The 18,815-nt window shown below is 45.5% G+C and overlaps 1 protein-coding gene across 2 annotated transcripts in view; it reads left to right on the top strand.

The window, feature by feature from the left end:
* The window catches only part of glcci1a (glucocorticoid induced 1a), a 41,499-nt gene extending 30,535 nt beyond the window's left edge, over positions 1-10,964 (top strand). The window contains exons 4-8 of one of the 2 annotated variants that reach the window (XM_083645571.1): positions 1,665-1,802; positions 3,975-4,115; positions 6,091-6,289; positions 6,861-6,981; positions 7,777-10,964. In XM_083645571.1, the coding sequence (XP_083501697.1) occupies positions 1,665-1,802; positions 3,975-4,115; positions 6,091-6,289; positions 6,861-6,981; positions 7,777-8,029 (852 nt within the window). In that variant the 3' untranslated portion in view covers positions 8,030-10,964. Of the gene's footprint in view, positions 1-1,661; positions 1,803-3,974; positions 4,116-6,090; positions 6,290-6,860; positions 6,982-7,776 lie in introns of both variants that reach the window. The other variant, XM_083645570.1, reaches the window with a different exon arrangement.
* Positions 10,965-18,815: the final 7,851 nt, after the last annotated feature.

Genomic DNA, 18,815 nt, shown 5'->3' with positions numbered 1-18,815 from the left:
AGGGCCAGCTTAGCTTGGGTGATGCACAGTGAAGGAACATGTACAGACATGTTCTGGGCTAGTGCTGTACTAGGGCTGCCCGCTCTCACTCACACTCACTCACACTCCAACTCTGGTAATGTTAGACAGGCTGTTATAAGATGTTACTGGAATAAATCTCAAAAGCTGTCTAGCTGTTCTTTATACTTTCTACCAACTAATTAACCACGTGTGCTAACATTACATAACCATCGCACAGGCTTTCTCTGAACTGAGCAGGTGGCCAGGTGTTGCATGTCACGCTGATCAGTCTGTCCATTCTGGTAATGTTACAACGCGGCAAATAGCTTTTATTTATAATGATCAGCTATCGGGTATAGTGCGCTCAGTAGTCAGTACACTGCACAAAATAAGAAAAAAAATTACACTTAAAAAAATGAAAACAAAAAAGTACACTGCAAAAAAAATTATATTTATATTTTTTAGACCCCGTTTCGACCAATCGATTGCTCGGAGCTGTGGTCGATTTCTGGTCGGCCAGGATAATCTTTGGTCGAGGGCGGCCCTATGCTGTACAATGATCTCTATCTGTCCTACCAAGACACATCCAGACTAAACACACAGGCATTTGACAGCAATATCATTATAGAAATGAACAGATATAACCGAAACTAGATTAAGTAGTGGAGGTTAATCACTTCATATTGTCTAACTTCATATTGTGCCTCCTTTCAATGGTTTTCACAGGGACTTGTGCAAATAAACATCAAGATATAATCTGGATCTTGTATGAGTGTGCAAACCTCGTTTTCACATTTGAATAGATCCTGTGTGCTGATTATGTGATAAGAATGGAGACATTTTTATGCAATTCCTTTCCATTGAATGAAGCATAGAGCCAGTGCACCATCAGTGACCTGCTATTTATTAAGACACACTATACTACAGGAACTCTGAGTCTACAATGCTGCATGTGGTGCTTTCATCATTTCTGCCACCATCAGTGGAAACAGTGCCATCTGGTGGCTTTATACTGGAGTAACAGGATGCACAAACTAATGAGGCTCATCCTTTTAACCACAGTCCAATAACTCTCTCAATAACTGTCAAACTATTCATCATTCATCTAGTTTGACAGTTATTGAGAGTTGATTTGAATTAATGAGTTATTAATTTGAGTTAGTGTGGACCAGTGATGTCACTGGTCCACACTTTAACACTCAATAACTGTCAAATTAAATGACAGACTTCAAAACCGTTTACAGTTTTCTGATATACTACTGATGTTCTAATGATACAAAGCTGGTTGAAAATGGGCGGAGTGTTCCTTTAATGACCTGTTAATGTTATGGTTGGATGGAGGCTTTTGGGGCACAGTACAAGTAAATCTAGTTATGTTGTAGCCCAATGTTTACACACACACACACACACACACACACACACACACACACACACACACACACCCACACACACACACACACACACACACACACACACACCACTAATAATCAATTCCTTCTCCTCCCTTAGTCTGCCTCCCACTTATAAGAACATACAAATTTTGTATCTTTTTATAATAATTGTACCTTTTTGTAAAAAATAATAATAATAAGTCAATTGATAGTAATTTAATTGACTCATAATTTCCCCCGCCTCACCACTCTCCTCCTCTTGTTCTCCAGCAGATCGCTAAGCTCCGACAGCAGCTCCAGCGCAGCAAACAAGGCGGCCGCCACAGCAAAGACAAGGAGCGCCTCTCCCCCCTTCAGCCGCCCGCCATCACCAACACCCCCGCAGCCGCAGCCGCAGCCAGCCACGCTCAGGTGAGCATCACCAACACCCCCGCAGCCGCAGCCAGCCACGCTCAGGTGGGCCTCAGCCACGCTCAGGTGGGCCTCAGCCACGCTCAGGTGGGCCGCAGCAAGGACCCCTCAACTACAATTGAAAAAAATATATAAAAAAAAAAGGACCCCTCAACTGACACATTAGATAAGATTATGCCCCAGGGTCCCCCATCTGATCAAACTTTTAGATGTTTTATTACAGAAAGTGTATGAAACCCACAACCAACATAATCATACATTTTGTCATTGTGTTACTTATGGATGGAAATATAGTGAAAATAAATGATCCCCCTTTTTGCTGAAGACCCCCTGGAACCCCCTCAAGGACCCCACATTGAGAACCACTGCTAACTACAATAAAGAGAGTCGTGGAATTCTGGACAAAACCATATCTGACAATAAATATATTCTCAGCTTTGGGTCCAAGAGACACAATCTCAGTAGTGGATTGTCCAGATGGGCGTCCAGCCATCCATAGCTCTAATGTGGACTAAATGAGGCCTCCTTTGAATGAAAAAGGTTGAGAATTAGGGATGCACCGATTGCGATTTTGTTGGCCGATTCCGATTTCCGATTTTTGAATAGTCTGACTTGCCGATACCGATTTTTGCCGATTCCGATTTTCTTTCTAAGAACAATAATTGACGGGTTATTTTTTGACGTTTTTTTTTTTTTTTTACTTTGCTTTAATAGAAAATTAACATTCATGTCACATTTCTTATCATTTGCATGAGGTAGGACGATCTCACTCAAAAACATCTCAAAATAAAAGTGTTCCAGGTTAATGGACAGAGCTGTTCTTTTTTGTGTAAATACAATGAATATAAAACAATTAATTCCAGTATATCCCACAGCTAACATGCATTTACTTTTCCAAAAGAAAAAACGTGCAACAGAACAGGGGCTTCAGATGAAAAGTAGCCTATGGCTAAATCTGTTACAAAGCATATCTTCCCCTATGGGATTTAATGTTTTTTTTGTATATGTCCCTGCCAAATAAACTAATAAAATAAAATAAATAAACGTCAAAATGTTATCCATGGACAAGGAGTTTATAGCCTATGTGGAGCCCAGAGACCTTCGAAGCCATGCCCACTCTACAGTTGTGGATTTGGCTGTTATTGAGTAGCCTAGATGAGGAAATGAGTTTGAGTTGACTCAGTTTGAATATCGTAGTTTACACACAGTCCGTTTTTTTTAATCCGCCATTCGAAAAAAAACCATCTCGCACAGTAAACCTTGCACACTGGTCCGATGCGTTTTATTATTATGTTCGTCATTCTATTCACAATACGAAACAAAAGTCCTCTCCTGTATCCACGTTACAACGTGACTGGCAGATAGCAGCAGCAGCAGCAGGCAGCGGTGATGTGGAGTGCAGCTGGTCGCGGAAGAGGGGTGAGGTGAAGCGAGCCGCTCAGACTGCAGTGGACTCCAAACAACCTACCCGGCCCCTCCAGTCCACGACTCCACACTGACGAAGACATGCTGTGGCATGTGTGTAGTGGCAGCTTTCGTTTTGGCAGCAACTCATCCGTCTCGGTCTCACTGCTTTTGGGTGCGCGCACGTCACTTGAAAATCGGCTCACAGAATCGGCATTTTAGAGTGACCGGCGCAGATCACCGGTCGAGGCCGATCACGTGGAAATCGGCCATTTCCGGTCACGTGCCGATCGATCGGTGCATCCCTATTGAGAATCAGCGCTCTAGCGAGTAGAGTTCCTTTAACGGAGATGTGAAATCTCAAAAGTCTTGTTCATGTAATTGTGGCGGGGCGTTCAGAGGACAGTTTTCACAGCGTTCAGAGAACACTTCACGTCAAAATAAACGTCTTAACGTGTCAGCGTGGCCCTGCTCTCTGCTGCTCATTAAACAAATGGCAGCTGCTGAGTGGTGATTAGCCATAAGAGCTGGGTTTTTTTTTACTTGAATTAATGCGACGCTGACTCGCATGTATGGCGTCATGTTGCAGACGCAAGCCATATTGTGATATACTGTATATTGATATTGAAAAAAAGTCCTGGCTTCACTGTGTATATAATTTTAATAGCAGGTGTAAATCTAATCTAAATGAGCCATGTTACATCGAGACACAGGAATGGGGGCTCCACACATTTCCTAACCTGAATGCCCTCTGCATCTGGATTGCAGCAGTTTTCCATGTCGAAGTCGGCCCAGATGATCACAGTGCCAAAGCCCTCCATCTCCAGGGTGCCGAGCAGCATGGAGGGCATCAACCACGAGCTGGAGAAGGTCTTCATCAAAGACAACGGCGACAAGGACGAGCTTAAGGTGGCTTTATCTACTGTTTGAATTCAGGCTCTATCCACACGAACACGGTGTCCTTTAAACTGCATTAGCTTCTGCTAGCGTTACGCCTTGCGTCCACACTACCCTGGCGTTTCTGACCCCCCCGAAACCGGATAAGAACTGATAACACTGCTGACCCCGGGTCAGTTGCGTGGACGGGCGGAAACAGAGGGCTTTGGAAAAGGATCAAGTTTACGTGGTCGGAAAGAAGTTTAAAATACACGCACACAAAAAAGGGCAACCATCTATTGTTCGAATAGAAACGGAGTACAATTACAAACACAATAATAAACCATTAATCTACCCAATAACTTAACAGCAGTCAACATCAACACAACCGTATCATACCTAGCAGTTAGCTCGTGTTTCTGTAGTGGTTACAAAACGTCAAAAAATCGATACATATTAGCAGTCTGAATGAAACTGAAGCTCCCTGCGCTGCGCTGCACTGTCCACGCCACACTTCCTTTAAGCCATTGATACCTGATGCAGCGTTTGTGTGTGTATCCCTCATTTGTGCAAATGCTGCATCAGGTATCAAATGATGGTGTCAAAACACACAACTGTAGAAATAGAAGATGAAAGTTGTCATATTGTCGATGCGTCTGCGACCTCGAGGGAAAACCAACAACGGTAGAAATGAGTAATGAGGAGGAGGAGGGGAAGGAGGAGGAGGCACGGTAAGCTCTGTTTCTACTCAATATCCTTCATAAAGACAAGAAAGATAAGAAAAGACTGACTTAAGACGCTCAGACTAAGTTTCAGCCATTTAGCTTAGCAACCAACAGAGTGGTCGGACAAACTGCTTCATGACCAGTGTACATGAATGGTCATGTGATATGCGTTTTCCAGGCGCGTTAGTATGAACATAGATTTTTTTTGCTGGAATGCAGCTGAAATGCTTGTGTGGGCAGAGATCGCTTTCCTTAAAACGCTGGTTAAGAATGAAACCGTGTAATGTGGATGTAGCCTCACACTCACTCACTCACTCACTCACTCACTCTTATATCACTAGTATATATCACTCACTCACTCTTATATCACTAGTTTATAAAACGGCTCTCTCAAATCAAGCAATCTGATTGGTTCACAGCCATTGTATAAATCCAGTAACCCACTCCAATAACCCATGGCCATGGGTTATTGAGTTGCCATGGCAACTCTCTTACTAAAAGGCTTTGGTTACCTCAAATGACAATGTAGAAAAAACAAATGGCGGAGACAGCTGTCAGATCCTTGTGAATCGATCTTCGCTTATAACTTTACTAATACTTCGCAGAAAATTATGTTTTGTACAAGAATAGACGCGGGCTAATGTCTTCTTTGCAAAAAAAAGGCTGTTAACCCCGCATTTAACCCCGTAACGTTAGTTGGTGTCGGGCTTTGCAGAAAGCTCTCAGCTTCTCGGCAAGCGCTGAGAATGCAGCGCTGCGCTCGAGCTGCGTGTCGGGCTTTCCAGAAAGCTCTCAGCTTCTCAGCAAGCGCCAGGATTGGCCAATGTCAACTTCAGTCTCCAGAACGATCCAATCAAATCACCCGCACGTTCTTGCGGTCCCGCCTTACAGTAGTGTTTCAACTGACTCTATCAGAATGCCATGCCAGTCGGACTTATAGTATTATTATTATTATTATATTATCATACTTGGAAACCGTTTTATAAAAGCAATATAGCACTCGAGCTGCGTGGTGTTGTGGCATATATCCCGCTGATCAGTTGTTATCCCACTCGGCCGCACAGCTGATCAGCGGGATATATTTGCCACAACACACTAGCTCTCATGCTATATTGCTTAAATATATCACTCACTCACTCATTCACTCTTATTTTTGGATTGAACCTGCTGATAACTGGTGTTTTGTGCCGATATTCACTGTATTTAAATGTAACTATTCACGAGCCCTTGTGTCAGCTGTGGTTTGTGTCAGCTGTGGTTTTCATGACTTCCTGACTCCACAGGCGCTGGAGGTTCCTGATGGGCGGCGGGCTCCCTTCCCCCCACAGCAGCGCAGCAGTAGCACCCGCAGCGTGGACACGCAGACCCCCTCTGCCCCCGGCCGCTCCAGCAGCTGCTCCAGCCTGTCGCCCGCCTGCCCCCCGGACTCCCACGACGGCAGCCCCTACTCCACAGACGAGCTGCTGTATGACCGTGATAAAGGTGCAACCCAGGGCCTTCAACCTGCATTCTTTACAATGGCCAGCAGACTCCATGCGCTGCAGAAAGGCTTCTAAGGCTGTACCTGACTCAGAAGTCTGTCTGTCCAATCCGATTTGGCTGTTCAATAAAAGGAATATTCGACTATTGCCAAAATCCATTGAATTGGCATTGAATTGTTTGTGGGACTTGGTTTTACGTTATTAATATACTGATACTTATACCAAAATAAGCTATATATCACAATCTATTGGGAGAAACTAAGCAATTCTTTGCAAAATCAGACATTCAGCACCCCCATGTAGCTGAAATGGAATGATCCTTGTTTCATAACCCCATTTTGCGGTTATTCGACTGTGAGATTGCTTAATTGTCTAATCAGGCTCCTACGAAGGAATTGTCGACTACTTGGTCACCTCTATTTTTTTTTCATTTAAATAGAAAAAAGGACGAATCGATGAATTGAGAAAATAATTGACAGATTAATCGTTACTTAAAATAATGGTTAGTTGCAGGCTTGCCTCCCAGACCTGTCACGTTGTTAGGCTGACTCCAAACCCTCTTGTGTTCACAGACAGTGGAAGCAGCTCACCGCTGCCCAAGTTCGCCTCCTCGCCCAAACCCAACAACAGCTACATGTTCAAGAGGGAGCCCCCAGAGGGCTGCGAGAAGATTAAAGCCTTCGAGGAGATGAGGTACGTAAATGCCACTGCACAGGGAGGGAGGTGTGAAGAGCCTTCATCCTTGGGGTGTCCGGGTAGTACAGCAACACATTCCCTGCATACTGTACCAACACGAAGGGTCACAGGTTTGAGCCCCCATGTTGGCTCTGGCTTGGTCGGGCGTCCATAAAGTCACATTTGGGGATGTCTGCGGGTAGCGAGCCTGATGAAGGCTGTGTGTCCTGGTCGTTGCCAAGGACTCCACATAGAAGGATGAGACTCCACAGCGTTCACATTTTGCATTCGAACGCTGTGGAGTGTTGTCTTATCCTTCTATGTAGACCGGCACCTGTTCGGGGTGGGCGGGATAGCGTGATCCTCCCACATGCTACGTCCTGCCGGTGAAACTCCTCGCTGTCAGGTGAAAAGAAGCAGCTGGTGACTGCACATGTATTGGAGGAAGCACGTGCTAGTCTACATCTCTCCCCAGATCGGCAGAGGGGGCGGAGCAATGAACGGGACAACGGGGAATTAGCCAAGTACAATTGGGGAGAAAATGGGAGAAAAACTTGATCCAAAAAAGGAGCATTTATCCACATTTACATCCAGGCAGTCTGCACATTTACATAGTCTCTCTTTGTTTTGCAGCTCCAGGCAGTCTGCACATTTACATAGTCTCTCTTTGTTTTGCAGCTCCAGGCAGTCTGCACATTTACATAGTCTATCTTTGTTTTGCAGCTCCAGGCAGTCTGCACATTTACATAGTCTCTCTTTGTTTTGCAGCTCCAGGCAGTCTGCACATTTACATAGTCTATCTTTGTTTTGCAGCTCCAGGCAGTCTGCATCGGCGTCTGTCCACCTGTTCTCCTGCCCCGACAAAAACAAGGTCAACTTCATCCCGACGGGCTCTGCGTTCTGCCCCGTCAAACTCCCCGGCGCCCTGCACCTCACCCCGGCTCCGGAGGACCACCAGGGAGCCGCCTCGCCCTACTATGTCCCCACTCAGGTCTCCACCAGCACCAGCACAGACGAGCCACCGGAGGGCCACACCTCAGAGACAGACAGCTTGGCCATCAGCTAGACCAGAGCAGAGCTGGCCTCTGCCCCGGGATTCACGCTAGCAACCCACCCACCATCCCCACCGTCTGACCCACCCGCACCTCCCTCTGTGCCGGGGGAGAACTCCCTCTCTGTGTGCTGAACCCCCCCCCCCCCCCCCTTGTCTCTCTGCATGACGTAGCAAAAATGTCCTGAAGAAGCACCACCACAAAGACACCTTCATGTTCTGTCCTGCATATTGTCTCAATGTTCTAGGCAGGGATGGACCCCATGGTCCAGAGCTTATGATAGAGTGCCAATGTAACGTCCTCTTCATGGTTCTGTCATTTAATCTGCCATACAGCCGAGCTGCGGGTGAGGCCGAGCTGCGGGCGAGGCCGAGCCGCGGGCCAGGTGCGTATGCGAGCTGCAGGGCGTGCATAGTTTGACAAAATGTCTCTGAGAAAATGAACGGCGGATCAAATCCCTTGGTCTGTATGGTTAGTTACTGTATGTATGTATGTATGTATGGATCAAATCCCTTGGTCTGTATGCAGAACCCGGAAGAGGGCGTGACTTTGTCACTCTGTGCTGGTATCTGAGGGAAGAATGGAATACTATGGATGGGGGGGAGGGGCATGCATTTTAAACTGGTAGTATGTTTATGATGAAATGATGTGTTGTGTTCTGTTTCAACATTCACAGTATGAATAAGCTCTCTATACATATATACACATATATCTCTATGGAAAGAAAGAACAATGCTTGTTGGAAGAAAAAAAAATCCCAAACTGTGTATTGCAGGAAAAACAGCTGTACTATTCAGGATTCTGTTTACACTATCCAGGTCACATGTCCAACCCTCTGAAACATTATTTGGGCAAAGGAAAAGACAAAATGGCCACAATTGGTTGCACATGGTCTGCATCTGGCCACGCTTCAGGTATCTCACTCGGAGTCTTTACTCAGGTCATTTGGAATGTATGTCCATACAAACATCTGCAGCTCCACAAAGCAGAACAATAAGTTTCACTTAGCAATCATTCATTTCCTCCCATCGTTTTCTCATCTGTGACCTCCCGAAACATTCCTTGTTGTCGCCGAATTCAGTCTGACTTGTGCTTGCTAGATGCAGAGGGGTACTTGACTGTGTGGGCATCCCCTGGTTGCCTTTTTGACTGGCGGTGAGGTACGCTATGGACCAGACACACTGTGACTGACCGATAGCATTTGTGGCTGTGTGTGTACTGATAGAAGAAGCATGCTGGAGAGAGACTTGTCTGACACGGTTGTCTGTCTGTCTATTTAATTTAAGCCTAATGACAATGTGTGGTTGGGTGGAGTAGACGAGTCCCGGTACCATCACATCACGATACAGCCACACTGAGAAGCGTTTGGTTCTGTTAAGGACCTTAAGGTGCAGATTGGAGTTTTACTGATGCAAACGTTTTCTTCGAGGCCGAGTTGCACTGGAGGCAGAAGAAATAATGTCATTGGTTGAGTCAGACCTCAATGGGAGCCAAAGAGTCCGTTTTTTTGTTGTGCTACTTTGGTAACTGCAAACGAATGACAAAGAGGAACTGTTATTTTCGCGGGGAAATAACATTAGACTTAAGCCCAGAGAAAAAGGCAAGGGAAGATGCTATTATTATAACGCCTAGCACAAAACTACTAAACAGAAAATATCAATATAGCCATACTAAGCTATCTATGTTAGCCTAGCTGACCTTCCAAGTTCAAACTAGCCATACTACAGCCTACAGCTATCAAGACAAGCTATTAACTAGCCTGCTGAGCTTCCTTCCATCATAAATACATGATGACCATGAATGAATGTGGAAAGAACATAAGTCATCTTATTTAGACTTCAATTCATATTTTGACCAGAGTTGCCTCTTCCAAGTTTGCCAGTTAGCTAACTTGTGTTCCAGAAGCTCCCCCATTGAGATGTAATTGAACCAGTGAGATTATTTATGCATTTTATTTTTTTACTAAAACTGTAATCTGCCTTTTGATGTCCAAACTAAGACTGACTGCTCCCATAATGCAGATAAACAAGAAGTCATTCCATTGAATGCATTCCATGAGATTTCAGCATCTCTGACATAGACTCATTGGTTAATTCCAAAAATATCACAGCCTTTTGACTGGTTGCTTTAAAAGACTAGCTACCAGGAGATCACACGCGCCTGGCATGTGTAAAAACATCGCCCTCTATAGGCTACTCTATATATAGGCTACCCAACACTGTTAAACATGACCATGCCGAGTGTAAATTATCCACAATTTTCTTTTCCAAGTCAAGAGAGAAACATAATCACAAACATGTATTTTGATATCTTGTGTGCTCGTGGAATCCCTGCATTCATATTTTGTATATATGTGGCTGTAAAACGAGGCTCAATGCAATGTTGTGGTTTCTTATGACATTTCAGCACCTTAATGAAGAGATATAGCTTATCCAGTGTCCTCCGTACATACGGCATTGGTAAACTAGATGTGTGCAATAATAGGGAGAAAAGGTGTTGTCCGTTGTTCTTATCTCATCTCTTGTATTCCTTTGGTTTTGAGTATGGGTAGTTGTGGGGCATTTTAGCAATTTTTCTAACCATCTGAAGAAGAAAAAAATACTTTTACATTTTTCCGCCCAGGCCCTCGGGGTACCCCAACTTTGATTGGCTCCCCAGAATTTCCCCAGTGGATTTGGGTTGGAATAAATTGAGAGGTGTTAGTAGACACCTATGTGAACACATTGGTGAAGAAAGCTATTGGTAAGAAATGTTTCCACAGATGGTTAGAAAACTTTCTAAAATGCCCGAAACAAGGGGCTGGAGCATGTGGTTTATTGCTAAAGCCATCAATGGATAGAAAACCAGCACTAGAGTGACCAGAGCACATCAACTTACTACATGATGCCTCCTGTAACCTGCAGTGTCAACCCTCATGCACAATGCAATAAAACTATTGGTTGTTTTGTCCACTTTTTAGTACTCTTGAGTATGTATAGATGAAAAGGGTGTGAGAGTTCATGATTTGTGAGTGCTTGACTTACGAATTTGCGTGCTTTTGCTTTTCGAAATTGCGAATTTTTGACTCCCAGGGGAAGCGGAACAATCATCACAAATATACATGTAGCCTATCCTAAAACTAGAAGTGCACTCCGCCAAAGGCCAGTAGTCCAGTCTGCGATGATGTGCAAATTATGATATGATAGGCATTTTTGGGGGATTGGGTGGCGAGCACCCCCTTGCTGTCAATATACTTAGGAAAGCCACACAACCCCTGAATGCATTACATTACATTACGTCATTTGGCAGACGCTTTTATCCAAAGCGACTTACAATAACACATTTTTGTCAGCAATAGAGCAATCAACTGGAGCACAGTCTATGACAACTACAACCTCTGAAGGAACAGTGGTACAAGTTTAGTTTAGGTTAGTTTTTTTTTTTTTTTTAGAAAGATAGAGAAAGAAGTTAGATCAAGAGGGACCCAGATGGAGCCTGAAAAGGAGAATGCCCCACGTCTAGTTTGTGGTTGTAAAGTTTTGTGAAATTGTAATTATCTTAAAGGTCATTTTATACAGTGAGGTCAAGTTACAAAAAAATTGTCTCACTACAATGAAATGGATGCTATGGGGACTAACGGGACTAACCACATCACACATGAATACACAAGAGTCAGCTTTTCAGTCATACCCAATTTAGGCTATTTAGGCCAAAGACTGTTTAGTGACCCCATATGCAGAAATATTCAAATAAAATAACATTTAAATAGACCTACTCCATGGTTGTTGCCAAAAAGTGCATGGAATGGGGAGACTCATGACTACCCATAGAACCCATTCTCATTCTTGAGGTCAGAGGTCAAGGGACCCCTTTGAAAATGGCCTTGCCAGTTTTTCCCTTGTCAGATTTTTTGGCTCAATCTGAAGCCCCTCCCCGACAAGCTATGACATGATGGTACTAATGGATGCCTTAGGACCTAAGGCTTAGGTCTATATGATCTAAACTATAGCTTTACAAATGAAACCCCTACATCCTCTGGAGAGGGGGGGGGTGTGCTGGGCACAAGAGTGTGTAGGCCTACATTTATTATGTAAGGCTGAATAAACCATAATCCAAGAAACTGAAAAAATCACTATGCTGTAACTTCAGTGAGAGAGACAGCCAGCGGATCACCTGAATCTGCTGCAGCTGTCAGCTGAGGTTGCTATGGTAATTAATTGGAAGAAGCATGCCCCTCCCTCTCTCTCTCTGTCCACGCGTGCAGTCCTTACTCTCCTCAACCCTATGCCCATGGTTTACCCTGCATTTTACACAAAATTGCTGTTGCGAAAAAGGTCAAAGCGCAGGCACGTAGGCTACGTTCACGTGAAAATGCATTTAACTGACTTCCGGTGTAGATTGGATTTCATATGATTGAGCAGCTGTGAGCTGGCACCCACGCGGAGTGTGCACAGAGGATGGCGAGGCGTGCAGACATGTGTTGGGCCGTGCTGGCCTGGGTCTGTTTCGGGTTAAAGCTGACCAGAGGAGCCGCCTTTATGTCTATGAGAGGAGCCGTCACGCAGCGTCTGGACTGTGACCATGCGGACAGCCTGCCGCCTGTCTGGAAGCTGCTGCAAGGTAGGCTACCATGATATGTGATCAGTGCTTTGAATATACTGACTGACTTTGACATGCTCATTAATTTAGGGCAGCCTGCAACTAACATTGTTTTCATTATGTTATTAATGTGTTGATTGTTTTCTCGGTTAGTTGTTTTGTCTATAAAATGGCGCAAAAAAATAATAATCGCTCAGTGGTTCAAAAAGCCCAAGATGACGTCTTCAAATGTCTTTTGTAGGCTACACAACCTAGCCTCACACAACCTAGCCTCACACAACCTAGCCTCACACAACCTAGCCTCACACAACCTAGCCTCACACAACCCAAATATATTGTATTGCCTAGCCCTGATCTCCATGTGGACGTATGGTAACTAAATGATTGATCTTCTCTCTGGTCAGGTCCTCAGACGTCTGACATGGGCACGCAGTCTCACCTCCACCAGCCGTTGTATCAGTGCAGCAGTGAAGCTGTGATCTTCAGGTTCTCAATGAAACAACAAGCTGTCGAATACTTATTGAAAGGTAAGACTATCACTACATAGCCTACAGCCACAACCAGGGCCGTAACCAGGGTTCCGAAATAGGGGAGGTCCAGCAAGGGGAGGCGGATTTGGCGGCGCCCGTCAAAAAATTTTGAGTTCCCCCCCCCCCATTTTTAGCCATATTTAGAGTAATATATCATTTTAAATCAACATTAGGATTATACTGTTGTGATGTCATTATTCAGTATATTCTCTTTCATGTCACCACCTGCTCAGCTCTCCTGTCAACATAATTGTAACTAACAAACACAAACTGTTTTAGCCAAATTCATATCAAAATGACACCTACAAACACAGGTACACAACCCAAGCCGTACACAACACACAAAGTCATCATCGATAATAAAAAAAACATACAGAGGGACATTTATTTATTCCTGATAGGAACGATTGAAAAATAAAATATATTATGTTGTTTTTAACTTTACACCACCTCTTTTTGTTACTTATTGGGTCATGAAACTGAAACCATGCATATAGCCACCTGCATACCTGACTTCGGGAGCTTGGCAATTGGCATCATGCATGATTACAATGAGATGCACCCACTTTAAACCTGAATAAAGTAATAAAACCACTAGTAAACCAGTAGGCGGCGCCTGGCCTGCTGTTCAGTGAGTGGCCTGGCCTGGCCTGCAAAAAAAAAAAAATTTTTTTTTTTTTTTTGCAGGCTGAAATATTAGGGGAGGTCCGGACCTCCCCGTCCTCATAGCTAGTTACGGCCATGGCCACAACATACCGCAGGGATGACATATTTTTGTAGGCCAAACCAGAAGTCATGGCAAGTTGAAGTCAATAAGTTTTTTTTTTTTTTTTTTTTTTAATGGGGATTTGGGTCAAATCTAACAGAAGTTTATGAAATGCGAAGTTCGTGTTCAGCAAGATTATCTTAACAAATGAGGACCACTTTTATGATTTGCGTTTTCTGAAAATTGCGATTAAAAAATAAATAAAAAAAAATCACCTTTTAAGCTTAATTGACAGCCCCTCCTCCCAGCAACAGTGTCTCTCCTTGGCTTCACTCCAAGCCGTCGTTGGAGGAGCAACGGTTGTTTTCCTCTTGAGTTCAAATCACTGTAAAAACATCTCGCCAAGGTCAAACGTACCTAGAGAAAAATATTCTGAGGTTGTAGAAATTAAATTACCCTTAGTGTTCAATCATGTAGTCAGTCCTACAATAACTTGTGTAGATAGTAAGATGTTGGGGTTTAAGCACAGGGCCAAATACATTTGTATTGGGTCATGCAGATATTTTATGGATTATTCCAAGTAGACTGATTTTTTTTGTTTTGTTTGGTAGATGGGCTGCATCATCTCAGGACGCTGAATAAGATGTGCCTCCATCTCTGGAAAGAAGAGCATTGGTTGTTTTTGAGGTTCACCTTCAACAACGGCTGCGATCTGGCCCACTGGGTAACAATACCTTTCCTGCTTCATGAATCAAGTTCAAATTAGGTCACTTCTATTTAAAGCCCCCATTTTATGCTGTTTTGTAGGTGTTTAAAACAAGGTTTTGAATTCTGTGGCAAAAAACAACTCTAATCCAGTCTGTGGGACGTATCTGCTTTGTCTCCCCTCATTTGACTGTTTTGAGTCGGCGGGTTGGGATGGATCCATCATGCAGTTTATTGTTTCCTGTACATTTTTCCATTCTATGTAGCTATGCTACAGACATGCTACAGACAGCTATGCTACAGACAGCTATGCTACAGACAGCTATGCTACACACATGCTACAGGCAGCTATGCTACAGACAGCTATGCTACAAACGGCTATGCTACAGGCAGCTATGCGACAGGCAGCTATGCGACAGGCAGCTATGCTGCAGGCAGCTATGCTACAGACATGCTACAGGCAGCTATGCTACAGACATGCTACAGACAGCTATGCTACAGGCAGCTATGCTACACACATGCTACAGACAGCTATGCTACAGACATGCTACAGACAGCTATGCTACAGGCAGCTATGCTACAGGCAGCTATGCTACAGACATGCTACAGGCAGCTATGCTACAGACTTGCTACAGGCAGCTATGCTACACGCATGTTACAGACAGCTATGCTTCAGGTAGCTATGCTACAGACGGCTATGCTACACACATGCTACAGACAGCTATGCTACAGACATGCTACAGGTAGCTATGCCACAGACAGCTTTTCACACATAAAGATTTATTTTTTGCCCACGGCCCTCCATCCAGATTAATGTTGGGACCTTCATAGGAAAGGATTTGGGCACCTCTGGTACAGACAAAGGTTTGGTCTTCAACTTTCAGTTGGTGGGTAAATGTGTTACTTTGTGATGTCACAAACTCGGTGACATGCTTTGAAAATACACCATTTTACTGACTGCTAGAATGTAATATGAGACTACATGTTTGATAGATCGAGTCAATTTCACGTGTTAGAGTAAATCCTTAATGAGCACTTGCTCATCGATCTTTGATTAATTGTTTGCATTCCTAGTAGGCTAATGTCTGCTTTCTGCTACAGGGTGTTGGAGAGTTTGGATCAGAGGTTTCGGTGACGCTGCAGTACTATGACAGTCTGCTGCAGCAGGACCTGACGGGGACAGCCAGGTGTGCAGCCTCTGGACAGACACCTCAGCCGCGTGTCACCTGTGGACGACAGACTGTCACTGTTCACCTGCCACCTGGAAGTCGCAACGTCAAAGTGTTTGGTACGTATGGATCAACGGCATAATGCCACCCATAGTGCAGCTCATCAGCAGCTTCAAGACCAGAATGTATTCAGGACTTTGTGACTGTATTGGTTTTTATGCCTCTGCCGGTGATCGCTGTGGCCGGAGGCATTCTGGTTTCGGCTTGTCCGTCCTCGTTATCACCTTGAGGGAATTTCTTCAAATCTGGCTCCAACGTCCTCTTGGACTCAAGGATGAACTGATGATTTTGGTGGTCAATGTTCAAGGTCACTGTGACCTCACAACCGCCTGTTCCATGCTCGTTAACGTGCGTTAAGCTGTCACCCAATGGTTTCATAGCTTCTTAATGATAAATGACTTCATAGACCACTTTTACTCACTTCAACTGATTGTAAGACTAGCCAGGGATACAGTTGATGCTCTATTGCCTTGTGTGGATGTCTCTATTAAATGCTCTTTTTTGCATTTCTAGAACCTGAGACAGTTTTGGATCTGAAAGACGGTTACCCCCTAACACAGCCAAGCACACCTGAAGCCTTGTTCCTTAGAATGTTCATACCCAATGATATGGTAAGTCACCAATTGTAAGTCAATGTTTTGCTTATTGAAATGTGACTGTCATTTGAAGTCGAGTACAAATGAAATGTCTTTGAATTACTTCAACAGGTCGAGAGCATCACAATCCTTCGGCAGGACAAGAACGTCAAACTTCACCTGTTGTATTTGGACTCGACTGAAGAGCTGTCCACTGTCTTTGTGTCTTGCTGCCAGACATCTGGGCCCCCCTCATACACAGCAACCATACCTCCACCCAGCTCCACCATCACAGCTGCCCCCCCAAAGCCCATCACAGCTGCCCCCCCAAAGCCCATCACAGCTGCCCCTAGCACCACTCCTTCCATGACGGGCATCCCCTCAACACCACCTCAACAGTGGGCCCCTCAATCACAACCATGGCTACCGCCATCACAGCTGTTGCCCGCTCAACAACACCAACAGCTGTTGCCCGCTCAACAACACCAACAGCTGTTGCCCGCTCAACAACACCAACAGCTGTTGCCCGCTCAACAACACCAACAGCTGTTGCCCGCTCAACAACACCAACAGCTGTTGCCCGCTCAACAACACCAACAGCTGTTGCCCGCTCAACAACACCAACAGCTGGCACCACCACCACATCGGCCCCCTCGGCGATATCGGCCTCCAGTACAACGACCGCCCCCTCGAAAACCATGGCCGCCATCACGACGACCATCAAGACTGCCCCATCACCAAAAACCGCAGGCACCCCCTCGACAAGAGCAGGCACCCCCTCGACAAGAGCAGGCACCCCCTCGACAAGAGCAGGCACCCCCTCGACAAGAGCAGGAACCCCCTCGACAAGAGCAGGCACCCCCTCAAGTACGTGCATCCCCACGACAGTGGCGCCCTCGACAAGCGCAGGCACCCCCTCGACAAGCGCAGGCACCCCCTCAAGTACGTGCATCCCCACGACAGTGGCGCCCTCGACAAGAGCAGGCACCCCCTCGACAAGAGCAGGCACCCCCTCGACAAGAGCAGGCACCCCCTCGACAAGAGCAGGCACCCCCTCGACAAGAGCAGGCACCCCCTCGACAAGAGCAGGCACCCCCTCGACAAGTGCAGGCACCCCCACCACAGTGGCCCCCTCGACAAGCGCAGGCACCCCCTCGACAAGCGCAGGCACCCCCACCACAGTGGCGCCCTCGACAAGAGCAGGCACCCCCTCGACAAGAGCAGGCACCCCCTCGACAAGAGCAGGCACCCCCTCGACAAGAGCAGGCACCCCCACGACAGTGGCGCCCTCAACAAGTGCAGGCACCCCCACCTCAGTGGCGCCCTCAACAAGTGCAGGCACCCCCTCAACAAGTGCAGGCACTCTCTCGACAAGCGCAGGCACCCCCACCACAGTGGCCCCCTCAACAAGCGCAGGCACTCCCTCGACAAGCACAGCAGCCCCCACCACGACGGCCACCACCTCGTAAACCCTCGTGGTGGTGGAAGGAAAATGCCTGAAATAAGCTCTGGTTAACAAGCTTTGTGTTCAGCAAGATCATCTTCACAAATGAGGACCACTTCTTATAACTTGAAGGCAGTGTGTGTTTCAAAACGGTACCAACCTGTGCTTTCAAACTCACCACCTGGCTCAAAAGGATCTCCTCATTGCTTTGTCTAAATCGAGCTGCAGCAGCTTTTCTTCAGCCGTGACGCGCTTTACTTGATCTTCCTCAACCTCTAAGGAGCGCTGCAGTTCAGCCACCTCCCTCAAAAGGTTCTTCTCATTGCTTTGGTCTTCTCATTGCTTAGGGCCTTGTACTGCTGGCAGAGGTTTATCTGCTGCTGGAGGTAGCAAGGAGGTGGTAACCACCACCTCCGCTGCCTTCAGGAAACTTCAGAAATGCTTTCAATCTGCCTTTTCAGCTCTTTGATCACATGCTGAAGGACATCTGTTTGGAGCTCTCCTCCTGTACCTTAGCCACGATTTCCTCCTTGGCTTGAACTTCTTTTACTTTTTGCGGTCCAAAACAGTAATTTTGGACCGTAACCTCTTCTCTGGGGCTGCTCAGCTCTGCAGACCTCTCTTGAGCCTCGAGTCCCTGGAAGTCCTTAACGTCACCTCGCAGCTCATGCACCTTTCTTCTCCTGCAAATCCTCTTGGCTTTTGGTGCGTTCTGCAAAACGCAATAAAAGAAATTGCAATCACACTTCCAAAATCATAAGTGGTCCTGATTTGTGAAGATGAGCTTGCTGAACACACAGTTCTGCGTTTCATAAACTTTTGTTCAGACCTTTTTGGGATTTCTGGGGCTTTTCAGATATTCCACTTGGACTGTATAATCCTGATAACACAATAGATTAATGGACCTTTTGTGATCTTAAAGATGGGTTTTCCCTGAACTACTGTACTTCCAGTTTTGTACTGTGAATGACCCTAATAAAGATTTTATTTTGGTATTTTGGCTTTCTGGATATTTATTTTTGGTAACACTGTA

Source organism: Poromitra crassiceps (genome assembly GCF_964638095.1).
Source record: "Poromitra crassiceps genome assembly, chromosome: 11".
NCBI lineage: Eukaryota > Metazoa > Chordata > Actinopteri > Beryciformes > Melamphaidae > Poromitra > Poromitra crassiceps.
The sequence above is the reverse complement of the archived record's forward strand: the minus strand, read 5'-3'. Positions and strand labels throughout refer to the sequence as shown.